The sequence below is a fragment of the Leucopleurus acutus genome (assembly GCF_964270905.1).
Source record: "Leucopleurus acutus genome assembly, chromosome: 16".
Lineage (NCBI taxonomy): Eukaryota > Metazoa > Chordata > Mammalia > Artiodactyla > Delphinidae > Leucopleurus > Leucopleurus acutus.
In genome coordinates, this window is record NC_139158.1 from 7,133,597 (window position 1) to 7,147,560 (window position 13,964).

Genomic DNA, 13,964 nt, shown 5'->3' on the forward strand with positions numbered 1-13,964 from the left:
TTTGGGGAAGCTTCTGGGTGTTTGGTTAGAGGTGTTTTGTGGGGGGCTCCACGGAGCTGCCTTCCACTCAGCAAACTCTTTGCAGGCTTCATAACCCATTGGCGGCTTCCTCTGCCCGCTGTCGACCATGGCCAATGAGAACTCTCCTCTGCTGGCCTACCGGCTCCTGGGGGAGGAGGGGGTTTCCTTCCCTGCCAGTGGAGCCGGGGGTCCTGGAGGGGCGCCTGCCCGGAAGCTCTCCACCTTCCTGGGTGTGGTGGTACCCACGGTCCTGTCCATGTTCAGTATAGTTGTCTTCTTGAGGATTGGTGAGTGGCAGGGGTTTACTTGGGGGTGCAGTGGGGTGGGACTGGGATGAGGTTGGGGAAGGGCCCTGGGAGACGAGGGTGGATGAAGGGCTTGGGGTGGGGTGGGGGGTGCGATGGGTGAGCTGCCGTCTCACCTGCTTTGCCACTCGTGTCGCAGGGTTCGTGGTGGGCCACGCTGGACTGCTGCAGGCTTTGGCCATGCTCCTGGTTGCCTACCTCATCCTGGCACTCACTGTCCTCTCCGTCTGTGCCATCGCTACCAATGGAGCTGTGCGAGGGGGCGGAGCCTACTGTATCCTCCAACCTCGGTGGACAGGGGTCTGGGCTCTTCTGTCTTATAGGGGGTAGGAGAGGGCCCCTCCCTGCATCCCCTGGGGGGTAGAACAAGAGGGGACAAGTTCTAATGAATGTCCAGCAGACAGGTTGGTATGGGGAAGGGGACAAACACGACCTGACTCGGTAGTGCTACTTTCCAGTTCACCAGGTGTCTTCCCAGCTGCCATTTTGGTTCTACTTGACCGTCCTGTCAGTTAGGTAGTATTCATCTTATGGACGAGGACATTCAAGAGCGTTAGTGACTTGGGCAAAGCCACGTGGCTTGCGAGTGGCTGCAGTGGGACGCACTGCCTCTGGGCACAGTCCCGTGTGTTCAGGGAGAGGCCTGGAGGGCCAGCTGCATGGTGCTTCGTGCCCGGGCCCTTCCTCACGCTCCAGTTCACTTTCTTTTCCCTTAACGCTCACCCCCTGCTTCCACTTTCAGTCATGATCAGTCGCACCCTGGGGCCTGAGGTCGGGGGCAGCATCGGCCTCATGTTCTACCTGGCTAACGTCTGTGGCTGTGCTGTCTCCCTGCTGGGGCTGGTGGAGGCCATGCTTGATGTCTTCGGGGCTGGTCTGTGCTCCCCACGCTGGTCTGGGCAGCTCTGAGGATTTGCCGGGTCTGGGATTCTGGGATCATGGCAGGGAGAGAAGCCCTCTCCAGGAGAGATGCTCAACTTTCTTGAGCTCCTGCTCTGTGCCCAGCCTCGTGCAGACATCCAGACATCCGAGAGAATGTCCTGGCCTGTTGAGGAGCTTCCCATCTAGTCAGGGAGGCCAGATTAACACTCCTAAAATTGACAGAGCAAGATTGGTGGTACCCGCCAGGCAGGGCTAGGATGCTGGGGTACAGCTGGGCGGGGGAGTGGGAAAGATGGCCTCTCTGAGGACTGGTGGGCCAAAGATGGGGTCCCTTCCTGCTTTGAGTCATGGTTGGGGTCCCTCCTTGGGGGTCTGGCTTTCTAACTGTTCCTTCCTCTCTACAGATGCCACGGGGTCCAGCGGGCTCCGCACCCTACCGCAGGGCTACGGCTGGAACCTGCTCTACGGCTCCTTGCTGCTGGGCCTGGTGGGCGGGGTCTGCACCCTGGGGGCCGGCCTCTACGCCCGCGCCTCCTTCCTCACATTCCTGCTGGTCTCTGGTTCCCTGGCCTCTGTGCTGGTCAGCTTTGTGGCTGTGAGGCCCAGGGACATCCCCTTGACCCCTAGGCCTGGCCCCAACGGCTCCTCCCTGCCGCCCCAGGTTGGCCACTTCACCGGCTTCAACAGCAGCACCCTGAAGGCCAATCTGGGCGGTGAGCTGGGTGCAGGAGCCCTGGGGGTCTCGGGGCGAGGGGCGGGGCGTGTGGGGGGGGGCGGGGCTTGGAATCCCTGGATGGGCGGTGAGCTGGGTGCAGGAGCCCTGGGGTTCTCTGGGCAAGGGGCAGGCGTGTGTGTGTGTGTGTGTGTGTGTGTGTGTGTGTGTGTGTGTGTGTGTGTGTGTGTGTGTGTTGGGGGGGCTTGGAATCCCTGGATAAGCGGTGAGCTGGGTGCAGGAGCCCTGGGGTTCTCAGGGCGAGGGGCGGGTGTGTGTGTGTGTGTGTGTGTGTGTGTATGTGTGTGTGTGTGTGTGTGTGTGTGTGGCTTGGAATCCCTGGATGAGAAGAGATGTCAGAGAAAATCAGGGGCGGGAGGTCTGGACCTGGAGCAGTACAGGTTGATTAAGATCTGTTGGGCGTGTATTGGCCGCTGTCTGTTTGACCCAGCTGGGCACGAGAGTGACCACGAGACAGTCCCTACCTTAGAGGAACTTGTTTAGTTGGAGAGATAAGATGTACATTCAGGAAACAAACTGCATAATAGGACCGAGTGTAATTCAAGTAGACAAGAAGCACAGAGGAGTCCAGAGGAGGGAGACCTGGGTTTGGGCCGGGGAGCGCGCGGGCCGGTGGAGCTAGAGGTGGCGTGAGTGGGGTTGGGAAATTCAGATAGGAGGTGGAGGGAAGGCGTCTGAGGAAAGAGCGTGGATGAAGGCCTGGAGGGAGGAACGGAGAAGTGTGGGGAGAAGGAGGTGATGAGGTCAGCTGAGCCAGGGCCAGAGATGGGTCAGGGCTGGGGTCTCGGTGAGCTGGTGAGGCTGGTGGAGAGGCAGTGGGGGCAGGTTTAGAACGTGAGGAGAGGGTAGCAGGGCCAAAACGCCCGGATCCCTAGGACGGATGCTGATCCCCTCTCCTCCCTGGGAACGATTCCCCTCTCCTCAGCTGGCTACGCCAAGGACTATACCACGGGGGCCACGATGACCTTTGCTAGCGTCTTTGCCGTCCTTTTTAACGGCTGCACAGGCATCATGGCTGGGGCCAACATGTCAGGTGAGAGTCCTTGGGGCAGGGGGCTGCCTTACCACCTTGTGCCCCTACAGGGCACTGAGGGTTCAGGGATACAGGGCGTGGTGGAGGGTTGACCTCCCTCCCTCTGCTCCCTGCCCTCCAGGGGAGCTGAAGGATCCCAGCCGGGCCATTCCTCTGGGCACAATTGTTGCCGTTGCCTATACTTTCTTCATCTACATCCTGCTTTTCTTCCTCTCCAGCTTCACCTGCGACAGGTGCCTGGGGAGGGGGTGAGCCTGGTCCTTGAGGGGGTGGATGGAGGCATTGTCACACCTGGATCGCCAAGGGAAGCACGGGCCAGGGCGGGGTGGGGGCAGATACCCAAGCTGTTGGGCGGTGTGGAGAAAATGGGGCCTGTTCCTCCCACTGGGAGAGAGTTAGAGCTGCTGCCCTGGATGTGGAGGGCTGGCTACACGGTAACAGCCAACCCGAAGCCAGCATTTGCTTTGTGCCTGGTACTATTGTAAGTACTTGGCTTGGGGGTGGGGTGGGGAAGAGCTTTCTAGTCAACTTGTATTTCCATAAATATTTGGCTTCTTGTGCACGTACTGTTGGGAATGTCCACCCTGTGATTAAATCCAACGCGGCCCAATGACAACCAGTGAATGCCAAGTCTAACCCCTGGTCACACTTGATCTGTTAATACGGTCCTTGAGATCGGGGCTGGGGTCAGCTGAGAATACCCAGCGCTTAACCTCCGCCAGTGTTGTGAGAACTGTTCTCACCAGGCCCCTAGGATGGATGCACGTTTATTATCTGCATCCTCCTCCTTTCCTTCCCTGTAGGATCCTGCTGCAGGAGGACTACGGGTTCTTCCAAGCCATCAGCCTGTGGCCCCCGCTGGTGCTGACCGGTATCTATGCCACGTCACTCTCAGCCTCCATGAGCTCCCTCATCGGCGCCTCCCGCATCCTCCACGCCCTGGCCCAGGACAACCTCTTTGGTGCGCTGTCCCCTGCCTCGTGCCTGGCTCTGAGCGCACCCTCCCGTGTCTGTCTCGGTCCCCCCCTTGGCCCAGGCTGATGTGTCTGCTGCATTTCCGTTTGCACAGGAGTGATCCTGGCACCAGCTAAGGTTATATCCCAAGGGGGGAACCCCTGGGGAGCCGTGCTGTATTCTTGGGGCCTAGTGCAGGTAAGCTTTCCTCTTCAAGCTGCCCTCACCCTCACCCTCACCATAAGCCCCCCCTGGTTACACTTGCGGGACCAGGAAGGGTCAGACGCGCACTGGGAGACGTGCCTGAAAAGGCAGTATGTGTTGGCGTTTGATGGGGAGCGGGGCGCGTGGATGAACGCCCAGCCTCTTGGTCCTTGTCCAGCTGGTGCTCCTGGCTGGGAAGCTGAACACGCTGGCCGCTGTGGTCACTGTCTTCTACTTGGTGGCCTATGCTGCCGTGGACCTGTCCTGCCTGAGCCTCGAGTGGGCCTCGGCCCCCAACTTCCGGTGAGCGAAGGAGATGCCTGTGTCCCCAGAGAAAGGGAGGGAGGAATGGGGAGGCCTGGGACCAGGCGGGCGGAGGCTGGGGATGGAGTGGAGCGGCTCGCCGTCGGGGCAGCCCCGAGCCTCCTTCCTTCTGTGTCGGCCCCCAGCCCCACCTTCAGCCTCTTCTCCTGGCACACGTGCTTGCTGGGGGTGGCCTCCTGCCTGCTCATGATGTTCCTCATCAGCCCTGGGGCCGCTGGCGGCTCCCTGCTTCTCATGGGCCTGCTTTCTGCCCTGCTCACGGCTCGAGGAGGCCCCAGCAGCTGGGGTTACGTCAGCCAGGCCCTGCTTTTCCATCAGGTGGGGGGAGCGGGGGGGGGGGAGGGGGAGGGGAGGGGGGCTGGGACGGGAACGCCCATGCCCGGAGGAGGCCTCCTCTTCCCCCCGGCTGCCTGCTGCTGGTTCCGGCCCAGGTGGTGAATGGGCGCCGCGCCCCGGAGCCCTTCCTCCTGTCACCTCACCTGGTCCCCAGGTGCGGAAGTACCTGCTCCGGCTGGACGTCCGGAAGGACCACGTGAAATTCTGGCGGCCTCAGCTGCTGCTGCTGGTGGGGAACCCCCGGGGCGCGCTGCCTCTGCTGCGGTTGGCCAACCAGCTCAAGAAAGGGGGCCTCTATGTGCTGGGCCATGTCACCCTGGGAGACCTCGGTCAGTTGCCCTCCACTCACTCCTCCGCCCCGACCTCTCTCTCCCTCCCCTTCCCGGAAGCTCTTTGTGTTCTTTGTGCCCCAGAGGCCTCGTGCTTCTTCCCAGATGACCCTCCCTACCAGCCATACCCCTGCCCAGACCTTTCTTTTCTGCCCACGTGGACTTGGACTCTAGGAGAAAGTACGTGAATCTGGCCCACATGGGCTGCCTGCCTCCTCCGCAGACTCCCTGCCCTCGGACCCCGTGCAGCCGCAGTATGGGGCGTGGCTGAGCCTGGTGGACCGGGCCCAAGTGAAGGCCTTCGTGGACCTCACCCTCTCGCCCTCCGTGCGCCAGGGGGCTCAGCACCTGCTGCGGATCTCAGGTCTTGGTGAGTTGCTCCACTCCGTGGCCCCTCTCAATCTCTGCTCCCCTCCCCCAGAGAGTCAACCACAGACTGCAAACTCCAAAAGGAACCCACAATCTAGTGCAGACAGCACTTGGTTCTCAAAGATAAAAGACAGTGTGTGATAAGGTCTCCGAGGTGATGCCTTAAGGACTAGAGATGGAGCGACACCGTTTGTTTGTTTTCTTTCTGACCCATGTTTGGGGCACAGGCTCTGCAGAACACGTCATCTTTCAGGGGGCAGTGGGAGAAGTATTTGAGGTGGGGCTGCCCCATCAGATCTAGGGTAGATGCTTTCTAACCACCAGAGTTCAGAGAGAGGAAGACCACTGTCACCAATGTGGCCGGCAGAGGTTTTGTGATGAGATGGTATCTCAGCTGGGCCTTGCGAGCAGCAGAGAAGTAGGGGGCCGTGTAACGTGGCTCCCAGAAACTACAAAGGATGCCAGGGGTGTGTGGGTCTGATGCTGTCGCATGGAGTGGAACAGTCCCAGCTCCGTGACTGTGTCTTTGTGCCAAGGCCTCCAGCCCAGCTCACCAGCTTCCTCCAGATCCCTGCTCAGCGCCTCCATCTTTCTCAACCCCGGGACTGGCGTCTGTGCCGTCTCTGAACGCATGCTTCCTGCTCCACTTACAATCTGGCTAAAGTTCAAGTGTTGGACATTGCCCTGGTCGGTGTCAATCAGAACCCTGGGAAATGCTCAGGAGGGGGTGTGGCTAGTTTAATTTGCAAGATCAGTTGGAGTTCCCACCTGCCAAGGTGTTTTCGGGGTGTTATCAAGCGTTGTCAGCTAGAACCTGGAGCGTCTGAGGGCTCGTCTCTCCTCAGCCCCGCCTTTTGTTGGGGAGAGACCCTTGGTCTCTGGACCAAGAGACCACTCCTTTCACGCACGCAATTCATCCTGCAGAAAATGATTCAAATGAAAAGGAAAAGGTTTCCTTTAAGTGGTTAATCCCCCAGCATGGAGAATTTGATATACTGGCAGATTTTGAGTACACCTTTTGTCCCGTGAGAAGGGGTCTTGGAGGAGGTCTGAGTCTTCCTGTAAACTCAGCCCTGGTACAGGGGAAATTATCCGATTCCATATTCGTTGTTCAGATACTAAAACCCAGGAGCTGTCAGCAGGGACTGGGGACTTTGTGGTTGGTGCGCCACCAGCTTAGTGGCTCAGAGAATGGGCTCTGGTGCTGGGTACGTCGTGTTCACTTGCTGGCCATGAGCCTTGGGGCAAGTGGCTTCACCTCTCTGGGTCTCAGGTTCCTTATCTGTAAAGGGGGGTGAGTAATAGTCCCTACCTCATACTGTTGCTTCAAGGATCAGATGAGGTAAACCACCAAGTGCTTTCAGCAGGCTGGGGGCTCCAGTCAGCGTGCAGATGGTGGCTCACAGGGGACAGTGCTTTGGACACGCTGTCGTTAGGGCTCTGCAGTCATAGAAACAGATCGTGCAGCCCCAGCCCTGAGTTCTCATCCTCCCCTAGCAGGGTCTGAGCGCTGTTTCCCTGGGGATTGAGGCCAGGAGCTTGACTCATCAGGGGGTCCCGTCTGCCAGTGGAGTCAGACTTGTATCTCCTATCATGAACAAGGTGTTGAAGGCCAGAGTGAATACATCCTACTGCCCCTGAACGGAAGTGCTTCTTAGTTCCAAGACTCCTAAGGCGAACTTTGCCTATTTAAATGGGGGAGATTAGTCATGGAGATAAATCAAATAAATGCATGTGAAAGTGTTTGGGAAAACTAAAAGTCATTATGCAAATGTGCATTAATGTTGCCGTAAGAGGCCGAGCATAACGCGCATGTCATACCTGATGGCTGACACACGCTGCTGTCAGCGGGTGGGAGTGGACACCTATTAGCATAGTGTGAACTCAGCCATGAGTCTGACTCTTGTGGGTTCCTTCCTGCCTACCCCAGGTGGCATGAAGCCCAACACGCTGGTCCTGGGTTTCTACGACGATGCTGCACCCCAGGACCACTTCCTGACGGACCCAGCTTTCTCTGAGCCTGCGGATGGCATCCAGGAGGGCGGGTCCCCAGCCCTGAGCACCCTGTTCCCTCCACCCCGGGCTCCAGGAAGCCCCCGGGCTCTCAGTCCCCAGGACTACGTGGCTACGGTGGCAGACGCCCTGAAGATGAACAAGAATGTGGTTCTGGCCCGGGCCTGTGGAGCCCTGCCCCCCGAGCGGCTAAGCCGGGGATCTGGGGGCACCTCTCAGCTGCATCACGTGGACGTGTGGCCCCTCAACCTGCTGCGGCCCCGGGGCGGGCCCGGCTACGTGGATGTCTGCGGCCTCTTCCTGCTGCAGATGGCAACCATCTTGGGCATGGTGCCTGCTTGGCACAGTGCCCGCCTGCGGATCTTCTTGTGCCTGGGGCCTCGCGAGGCGCCAGGGGCAGCCGAGGGGCGGCTGCGGGCACTGCTGAGCCAGCTGAGGATCCGGGCCCAGGTGCAGGAGGTGGTGTGGGGCGAGGGGTCTGCATCGTCCCAGGAGCCTGAGGAGGAGGAGGAAGGGGACTTCGTGAACGGCAGGCGGGGAGACGCCGAGGCAGAGGCCCTGGCATGTAGCGCCAACGCCCTGGTTCGGGCCCAGCAGGGGCGCGGCGGAGGAGGGGGGCCTGGTGGCCCTGAGGGTGGGGATGGCGAGGAGGGGCCCGCCACCGCCCTGACCTTCCTGTACCTGCCCCGGCCACCTGCTGACCCTGCTCGCTATCCTCGCTACCTGGCGCTGCTGGAAGTTCTGAGCCGCGATCTGGGCCCCACGCTGCTCATTCATGGCGTCACCCCTGTCACTTGCACTGATCTCTGATGCCCGTACCAAGTAGAGAGTGTCTAGGTAATCGTAATCGGGTGGCCCACCTTGATTATGGGGTGAGGAGGGGAAGGGCCGCCTTCCACCCGCCTGGCACGTGGGACTCGGACCCTGGTGGAGGTATTAGGGGATCCTGGTCTCTGTCATCTCTCGGTCTCTGGGAGAGGGGCCCCGGTGCACTAACTAACGCAGGGCAGCTGTCCCCGCCACCACGGGGGAGGGCTCCCTCCCCCACTGCACTCCCTCCCTTCAGCCGTGCCTTGACGGGGGCTGGGTCTCCGCTTGTGACTCTAGGCTACCTCAGTCTCCCCACCTCGCCCAACAGACTCCCCGACCACTGGGGTTTTGATGTTTTTGTTCTGTTTTATTTTTCTAACTGCCGAACGTGAATAAAAGATCAAAACACTACGCGTTGGCCGGGCGTTTCTGGAGGGGGCGGGTAGCTGGGACGGAAAGAGGGAGAAATCTGTATGGGGGATGGGGAAAGAGGGGCGCTGGAGCGTCCCAGCGGCGAGGGGGCCACGTGCGGGACCCGGGGCTCCGGGCCTGGGGGAAGCTGCTGGAGATGGAGGCTGCCCGCAGCCCCCAGACTCAGGCTCCCGAGGAAAGCCCTCCCTGCTCGCAGGAGGGGGCCCGACTCGGGGAGGGACGGCAGTTTAGGGCCTAGGGGGCCACGTGACCCTCCCCCAGGAATGCGGTGACGTCACCGGGGGCGTGGCCGTACCCAAAATTAGGGAGGAAGGGGAAAAAAGAAGCCAGAAAAAGTTTCTTTCCTGGAGTCCCAAGCGAGGTGTGGGGCAGAAGAAGGGATCAAAGTCAGAGGCCCGGGGCTCCGTGGGGCCCTGACCGCTGTCTGGGGTCCCCCTTTCCAGGCCATGTCCGGGCCCACCTGGCTCACCCCGAAGCAGCCGGAGCCTGCCAGAGCCCCTCAGGGGAGAGGGCTCCCCCGAGGCGCCTCGGGGCCGCCGGCGGCCCACGGAGCAGGTAAGGCAGCCCAGTGCGGCCGAGGAGGCCACCGGGCCACCAGCGCTCACCTCTGTCCTGTGGCTCCTGCCTCCCGCTGAGCCCGCCACTGCCGCCCCTTCCCAAGCCCGGCTGGACCTCGCCACCCCTGCCCCCTCGCGGCCCTCCCTGCCTCCTGCCCCATCCGCGGACCCCAGGTGCGGGGGTGGGGGCGTGGGGGAGGGGAGAAGAGGGACCCAAGACGGCGGCGTCCACAAGTGTCACCCTCTCCTTCCCCAACCCCACCTTCACTCTCTCTTCCCTCAACCCAGCACTCCAGCCCCACCCCAGGGTCAATTTTTGCCCCCTCCCGTCTGAGCAGTGTTACCAGGCCCCTGGGGGACCGGAGGATCGGGGGCTGGCCTGGGTGGGGTGCCATGGAGCAACCCAGCGCTCGCAGGTGAGCACGGGGATTGGGGGTGGGGGGGCTTAGGGCAGGAGAGGAGACCGTGTGATTTGCTTTCTCCCTGCTTTTGCTCCATCCCCAGGGGCTCCCCGCAGACAGGGGGGGCTTGCGCCCAGGAAGTCTGGATGCTGAGATAGATTCCCTGACCAGCATGCTGGCTGAGTTGGACGGGGGTCGAGGTCACGCCCCAAGGCGGCCTGACCGGCAGGTGACTCCCCTGTCCTGCCCCTGTCCCTTCCGGTCCTTGTCCCGTGCCCCTCCCCCTCCCCTCCCAAGCCTGGTCCCTACTCTGAACTCTCACCCGCTCTCCCCCTCTGTGTGAGTGATGCCCACACCAGCGTGGAGGAAGCTGGGTCACCAAGACTCACTAGGTTGTCAACCACTTGAGGGAGGCCCCTTGTCAAAACCAGTGCTTGCCTGGGTGCCACATGGGGTAGGGGGTTCTACAGATGTGTGTCCTAGAATGGGCCCAGCTCACTCCTTCTGGTCTGCGTTTCTCCCCAGGCTTACGAGCCCCCTCAGCCCCCTGCCTACCGCTCAGGCTCAGGCTCCCTGAAGCCGAATGGAGGGGGTGTTCCTCCCCCGCCGCTCCCAGCATCCCCCTATGGGGGCCCCACTCCAGCCTCCTATGCTACGGCCAGCACCCCCGCCGGCCCTGCCTTCCCTGTGCAAGTGAAGGTGGCACAACCAGTGAGGGGCTGTGGCCCCCCCAGGCGGGGGGCCTCTCAGGCCTCTGGGCCCCTCCCGGGGCCCCACTTTCCTCTCCCAGGCCGAGGTGAAGTCTGGGGGGCTGGCTATAGGAGCCACCGCGAGCCAGGGCCGGGGGGCAAAGAAGAGGCTGCTGGGGTCTCCAGCTCTGCCGGAGGAAGAGGAGGCGGGTACGGGTCCCAGGTAAGCCCCTGGGCACTGGGATTTGGGGTCCTCAAAGACAACTGGACGCTGACCAGGTGGGGTGTGGGTGGGGTTTCACGTCCCGGTTGTCAGAGGGCTGCGGCGCTGGAGCCCTGGATCCTCTGCGGGTGGGGGCAGGTCAGGAAATAAAGGAGGAAGGGGTCCAGACCTGCACACTGGCTCCTGCAGGGGCACCCCTGGCCCCTGAGCTGGGATGTTCTCCGATGAACTCTCTGGGTAGAATTGCCCGGTCACCCTGAGTGACAGCATCAGGAGCTAGAGGTAGGGCCAAGCCCCTGATTCTCACCGCCCAGGTCCCCCTGAGCCAGCCTCCCGAGGAGGAGCTGGAGAGGCTGACCAAGAAGCTGGTGCACGACATGAACCACCCACCCAGCGGGGAGTACTTCGGTGGGTGAGCTGACCCCGGGTGGGGCGGGAAAGGGGAGATGGGGCTGGAGAGTCAGAAGGCCCGTGGATCCAACTTCCTGGCCTGTGCAGATTGACCCTGTCCCTGCCCATCCCCAGGCCGGTGTGGTGGCTGCGGAGAAGATGTGGTCGGGGATGGTGCCGGGGTCGTGGCCCTGGACCGCGTCTTTCACGTTGGCTGCTTTGTGTGTTCTACGTGCCGGGCCCAGCTCCGGGGCCAGCATTTCTACGCCGTGGAGAGGAGGGCATATTGTGAGAGCTGCTATGTGGTGAGTGGTTGGGGCTGGCGGGGGGAGGTTTCCAGTCTGAGATGGGAACTCGATATCCAAGCCCCAGAGAGGAATAGGGCTTGAAGTAGGGGAACTAAAACTGATACACAAGAGGAGATGAATGAAGTCAGTAGCAATACACGGGCTGCTGGAGAGGAAGGACGATATTCCCTCATATGTGTGAGGCATTTATTTTATTTTATTTTTAATTAAAGATTCTTTTGGCAGCATCGGGTCTTAGTTGCGGCACACGGGCTCTTTGTTGTTGTGCACGGGTTTTCTCTCCTCCAATTGTGGCTCTCGGGCTCCAGGGCGCGTGGGCTCTGTAGTTTGCGGCACGCAGGCTCTCTAGTTGTGGCGCATGGGCTTAGTTGCCCCACAGCATGTGGGATCTTAGTTCCCCGACCAGGGATCGAACCCGCGTCCCCTGTATTGGAAGGAGGATTCTTAACCACTGGACCACCAGGGAAGTCCCGAGGCATTTATTTTAGATTTAAGGGAATGTGAGGCAGATATTACTACTGAAGGAAACTGAAGCTCAGGGAGGTTAAATAATTTGTCCAGGAAGCTGCAGTGCTGGGGCTTGCACTCAGATCTGTTCAAGGCCACCTTTCACTGAATCACATGCAGGCGGCTACAGAAACAGATGGGTAGGCTGGCAGGATGCCTGTAAGGGCTGCCGTGGGTGTCCCCAGCCCCCGACCTTCCTGCCCTCCTTCCCGACAGGCCACCCTGGAGAAGTGCTCCACGTGCTCCCAGCCCATCCTGGACCGGATTCTGCGGGCTATGGGGAAGGCCTACCACCCTGGCTGCTTCACCTGTGTGGTGTGCCACCGCGGCCTCGACGGCATCCCTTTCACTGTGGATGCCACCAGCCAGATCCACTGCATTGAGGACTTCCACAGGTCAGCGGGGTCCCCACCTTTTGTCTTAGGATGTCTGGCCTGGCCTTACCCACCTTCCTCATCTCTCCTTCATATCCCGGTACCAGCCGCTCCTGTTTCACACCCCTGGCCATGCCTCCTTCTCATTAAAATCACTCTCTTTCCCTAAGATCCAAGACCCTACCTACCTCTGGCCTCTCCCGTTCCCTCCTGCATCCCACCTTCTCTGGGCTCTGTTGTTAGTTCCCTCTAACCCTGGGGCTTGACAGCCTCCTTGGTTCCCTTCCACCCCAGGAAGTTTGCCCCAAGATGCTCAGTGTGTGGTGGGGCCATCATGCCTGAGCCAGGTCAGGAGGAGACCGTGCGAATCGTAGCTCTGGATCGCAGTTTTCACATTGGCTGTTACAAGTGTGAGGTAGGAGGGCTGGGCAAGGGAATAAGGGTTATTGGGGTCTGGGGTGCTGAGCACGAGGGAGAAGGAACTCAGGGGTCCGGGCCTGATGGAGAGCTGTTGCTTCTTTCCGAACAGGAGTGTGGGCTGCTGCTCTCGTCTGAGGGTGAGTGTCAGGGCTGCTACCCGCTGGATGGGCACATCTTGTGCAAGGCTTGCAGTGCCTGGCGCATCCAGGAGCTCTCAGCCACCGTCACCACCGACTGCTGAGTCTCCCCAGGAGCACCTGCTGTGTTCTCCCTTCCCATCCACCACCCTCCCCGACATCTACCTTTATAACTTTGTCACCAAATGCTGTCTCCTCTTCCTCCAATCATGAAATAATAATCCCTCGAGAGTTTGTAAAACACTTTGAAGTCTGTTTTCTTATCTGATTCTCACAGCAGAACAACACAAGCACGGTTGTTGTGACTGCCTGCGTTTTTGGCTAAGAAGTGACTTCCTGGGACTTCCCTGGTGGTCCAGTGGTTAGGACTCTGAGCTTCCACTGCAGGGGGCACAGGTTTGATCCCTGGTCTGGGAACTAAGATTCCCTCATGCTGAGCAGCACGGCCAAAAAAAACCCCCCAAAACAAAAAGTGACTTCTTCAGCTTACATCGATCGCTCCCAAATGGCAGAAGCAAGTTCAGAAGGGTCTTCTTAGTCCTGGGCCAGTTTTTTTTGCAACTCCACTGTACACTCTTTTTCATGTAGTTTCTGTAAAGACACCCCTCCTCTCAGCGATGGGAGCAGGGCTGCCGCATGTGCAAGGGAGGCAGCATTTCCTATTCTAAACAAGTCTTCACACTCGACTCACTGAACAAGGCGGGGGGGCGGTGCATTTAATCTGGGGCAACCCAGATCCTGCTTGGTGGTCAGGCCCTAAACCTATAACCGATCTCATCAAAGTACTGGTTGGGGTTTGCCACTTTTGCTTAAAGATGGGGTGCCTTTCTGGAAGAAGAGCAGGAACAATGGATTTTGCAGGTAGCACGTGCTGAGGCACCAACAAAGGCTGGTTCTCTGATGGGACCACAAAATGGTAGAAAATGCTTTAAAATGGTTGCCGTATCCGCTAAACGCCCTCACTCCCCAAACCCGTGCCCTGCGCAAGAAGAAGGGGGAACCACCCCCGATGAGGTCCGGAGGCTCCGTGATCAAAGCTGGGGAGAAAGCGGCTGGACGCGAACTGTTTCAGACCCCGGGCACATCCGGGAAAGCGCGACCTTCGACCTCGGCGGGAGGAAACTTCCCCTCACGCCCTGAGGGTTCTATCTCCCTCCCGAAGCTACGCTTGGTCCCGCTCCGCTCCCGTAGTTCCTCTCGCCCGCAGTTCTCG

The 13,964-nt window shown here is 60.2% G+C and overlaps 1 protein-coding gene across 2 annotated transcripts; it reads left to right on the forward strand.

The window, feature by feature from the left end:
- Window positions 1-127: 127 nt before the first annotated feature.
- SLC12A9 (solute carrier family 12 member 9) lies at window positions 128-12,950 on the forward strand (the record flags this gene model as incomplete). 2 transcript variants are annotated; one of them, XM_082856225.1, is made up of 20 exons in its annotated part: window positions 128-308; window positions 1,613-1,921; window positions 2,867-2,974; window positions 3,096-3,207; window positions 3,778-3,935; window positions 4,044-4,126; window positions 4,311-4,435; window positions 4,582-4,774; window positions 4,947-5,121; window positions 5,345-5,491; window positions 7,421-7,953; window positions 9,189-9,300; window positions 9,591-9,718; window positions 9,807-9,932; window positions 10,229-10,615; window positions 10,930-11,023; window positions 11,141-11,310; window positions 12,037-12,215; window positions 12,489-12,609; window positions 12,724-12,950. In XM_082856225.1, the coding sequence occupies 20 exons, from the start codon at window positions 128-130 to the stop codon at window positions 12,853-12,855; spliced, it is 3,573 nt and encodes a 1,190-aa protein (XP_082712351.1). In that variant the 3' UTR covers window positions 12,856-12,950. The 2 variants fall into 2 exon arrangements, with proteins under 2 accessions (XP_082712351.1, XP_082712352.1); XM_082856226.1 differs by lacking the exons at window positions 9,189-9,300; window positions 9,591-9,718; window positions 9,807-9,932; ... (4 more) ...; window positions 12,489-12,609; window positions 12,724-12,950 and adding exons at window positions 466-600; window positions 1,069-1,200 and having other exon boundaries at window positions 7,421-8,653.
- Window positions 12,951-13,964: the final 1,014 nt, after the last annotated feature.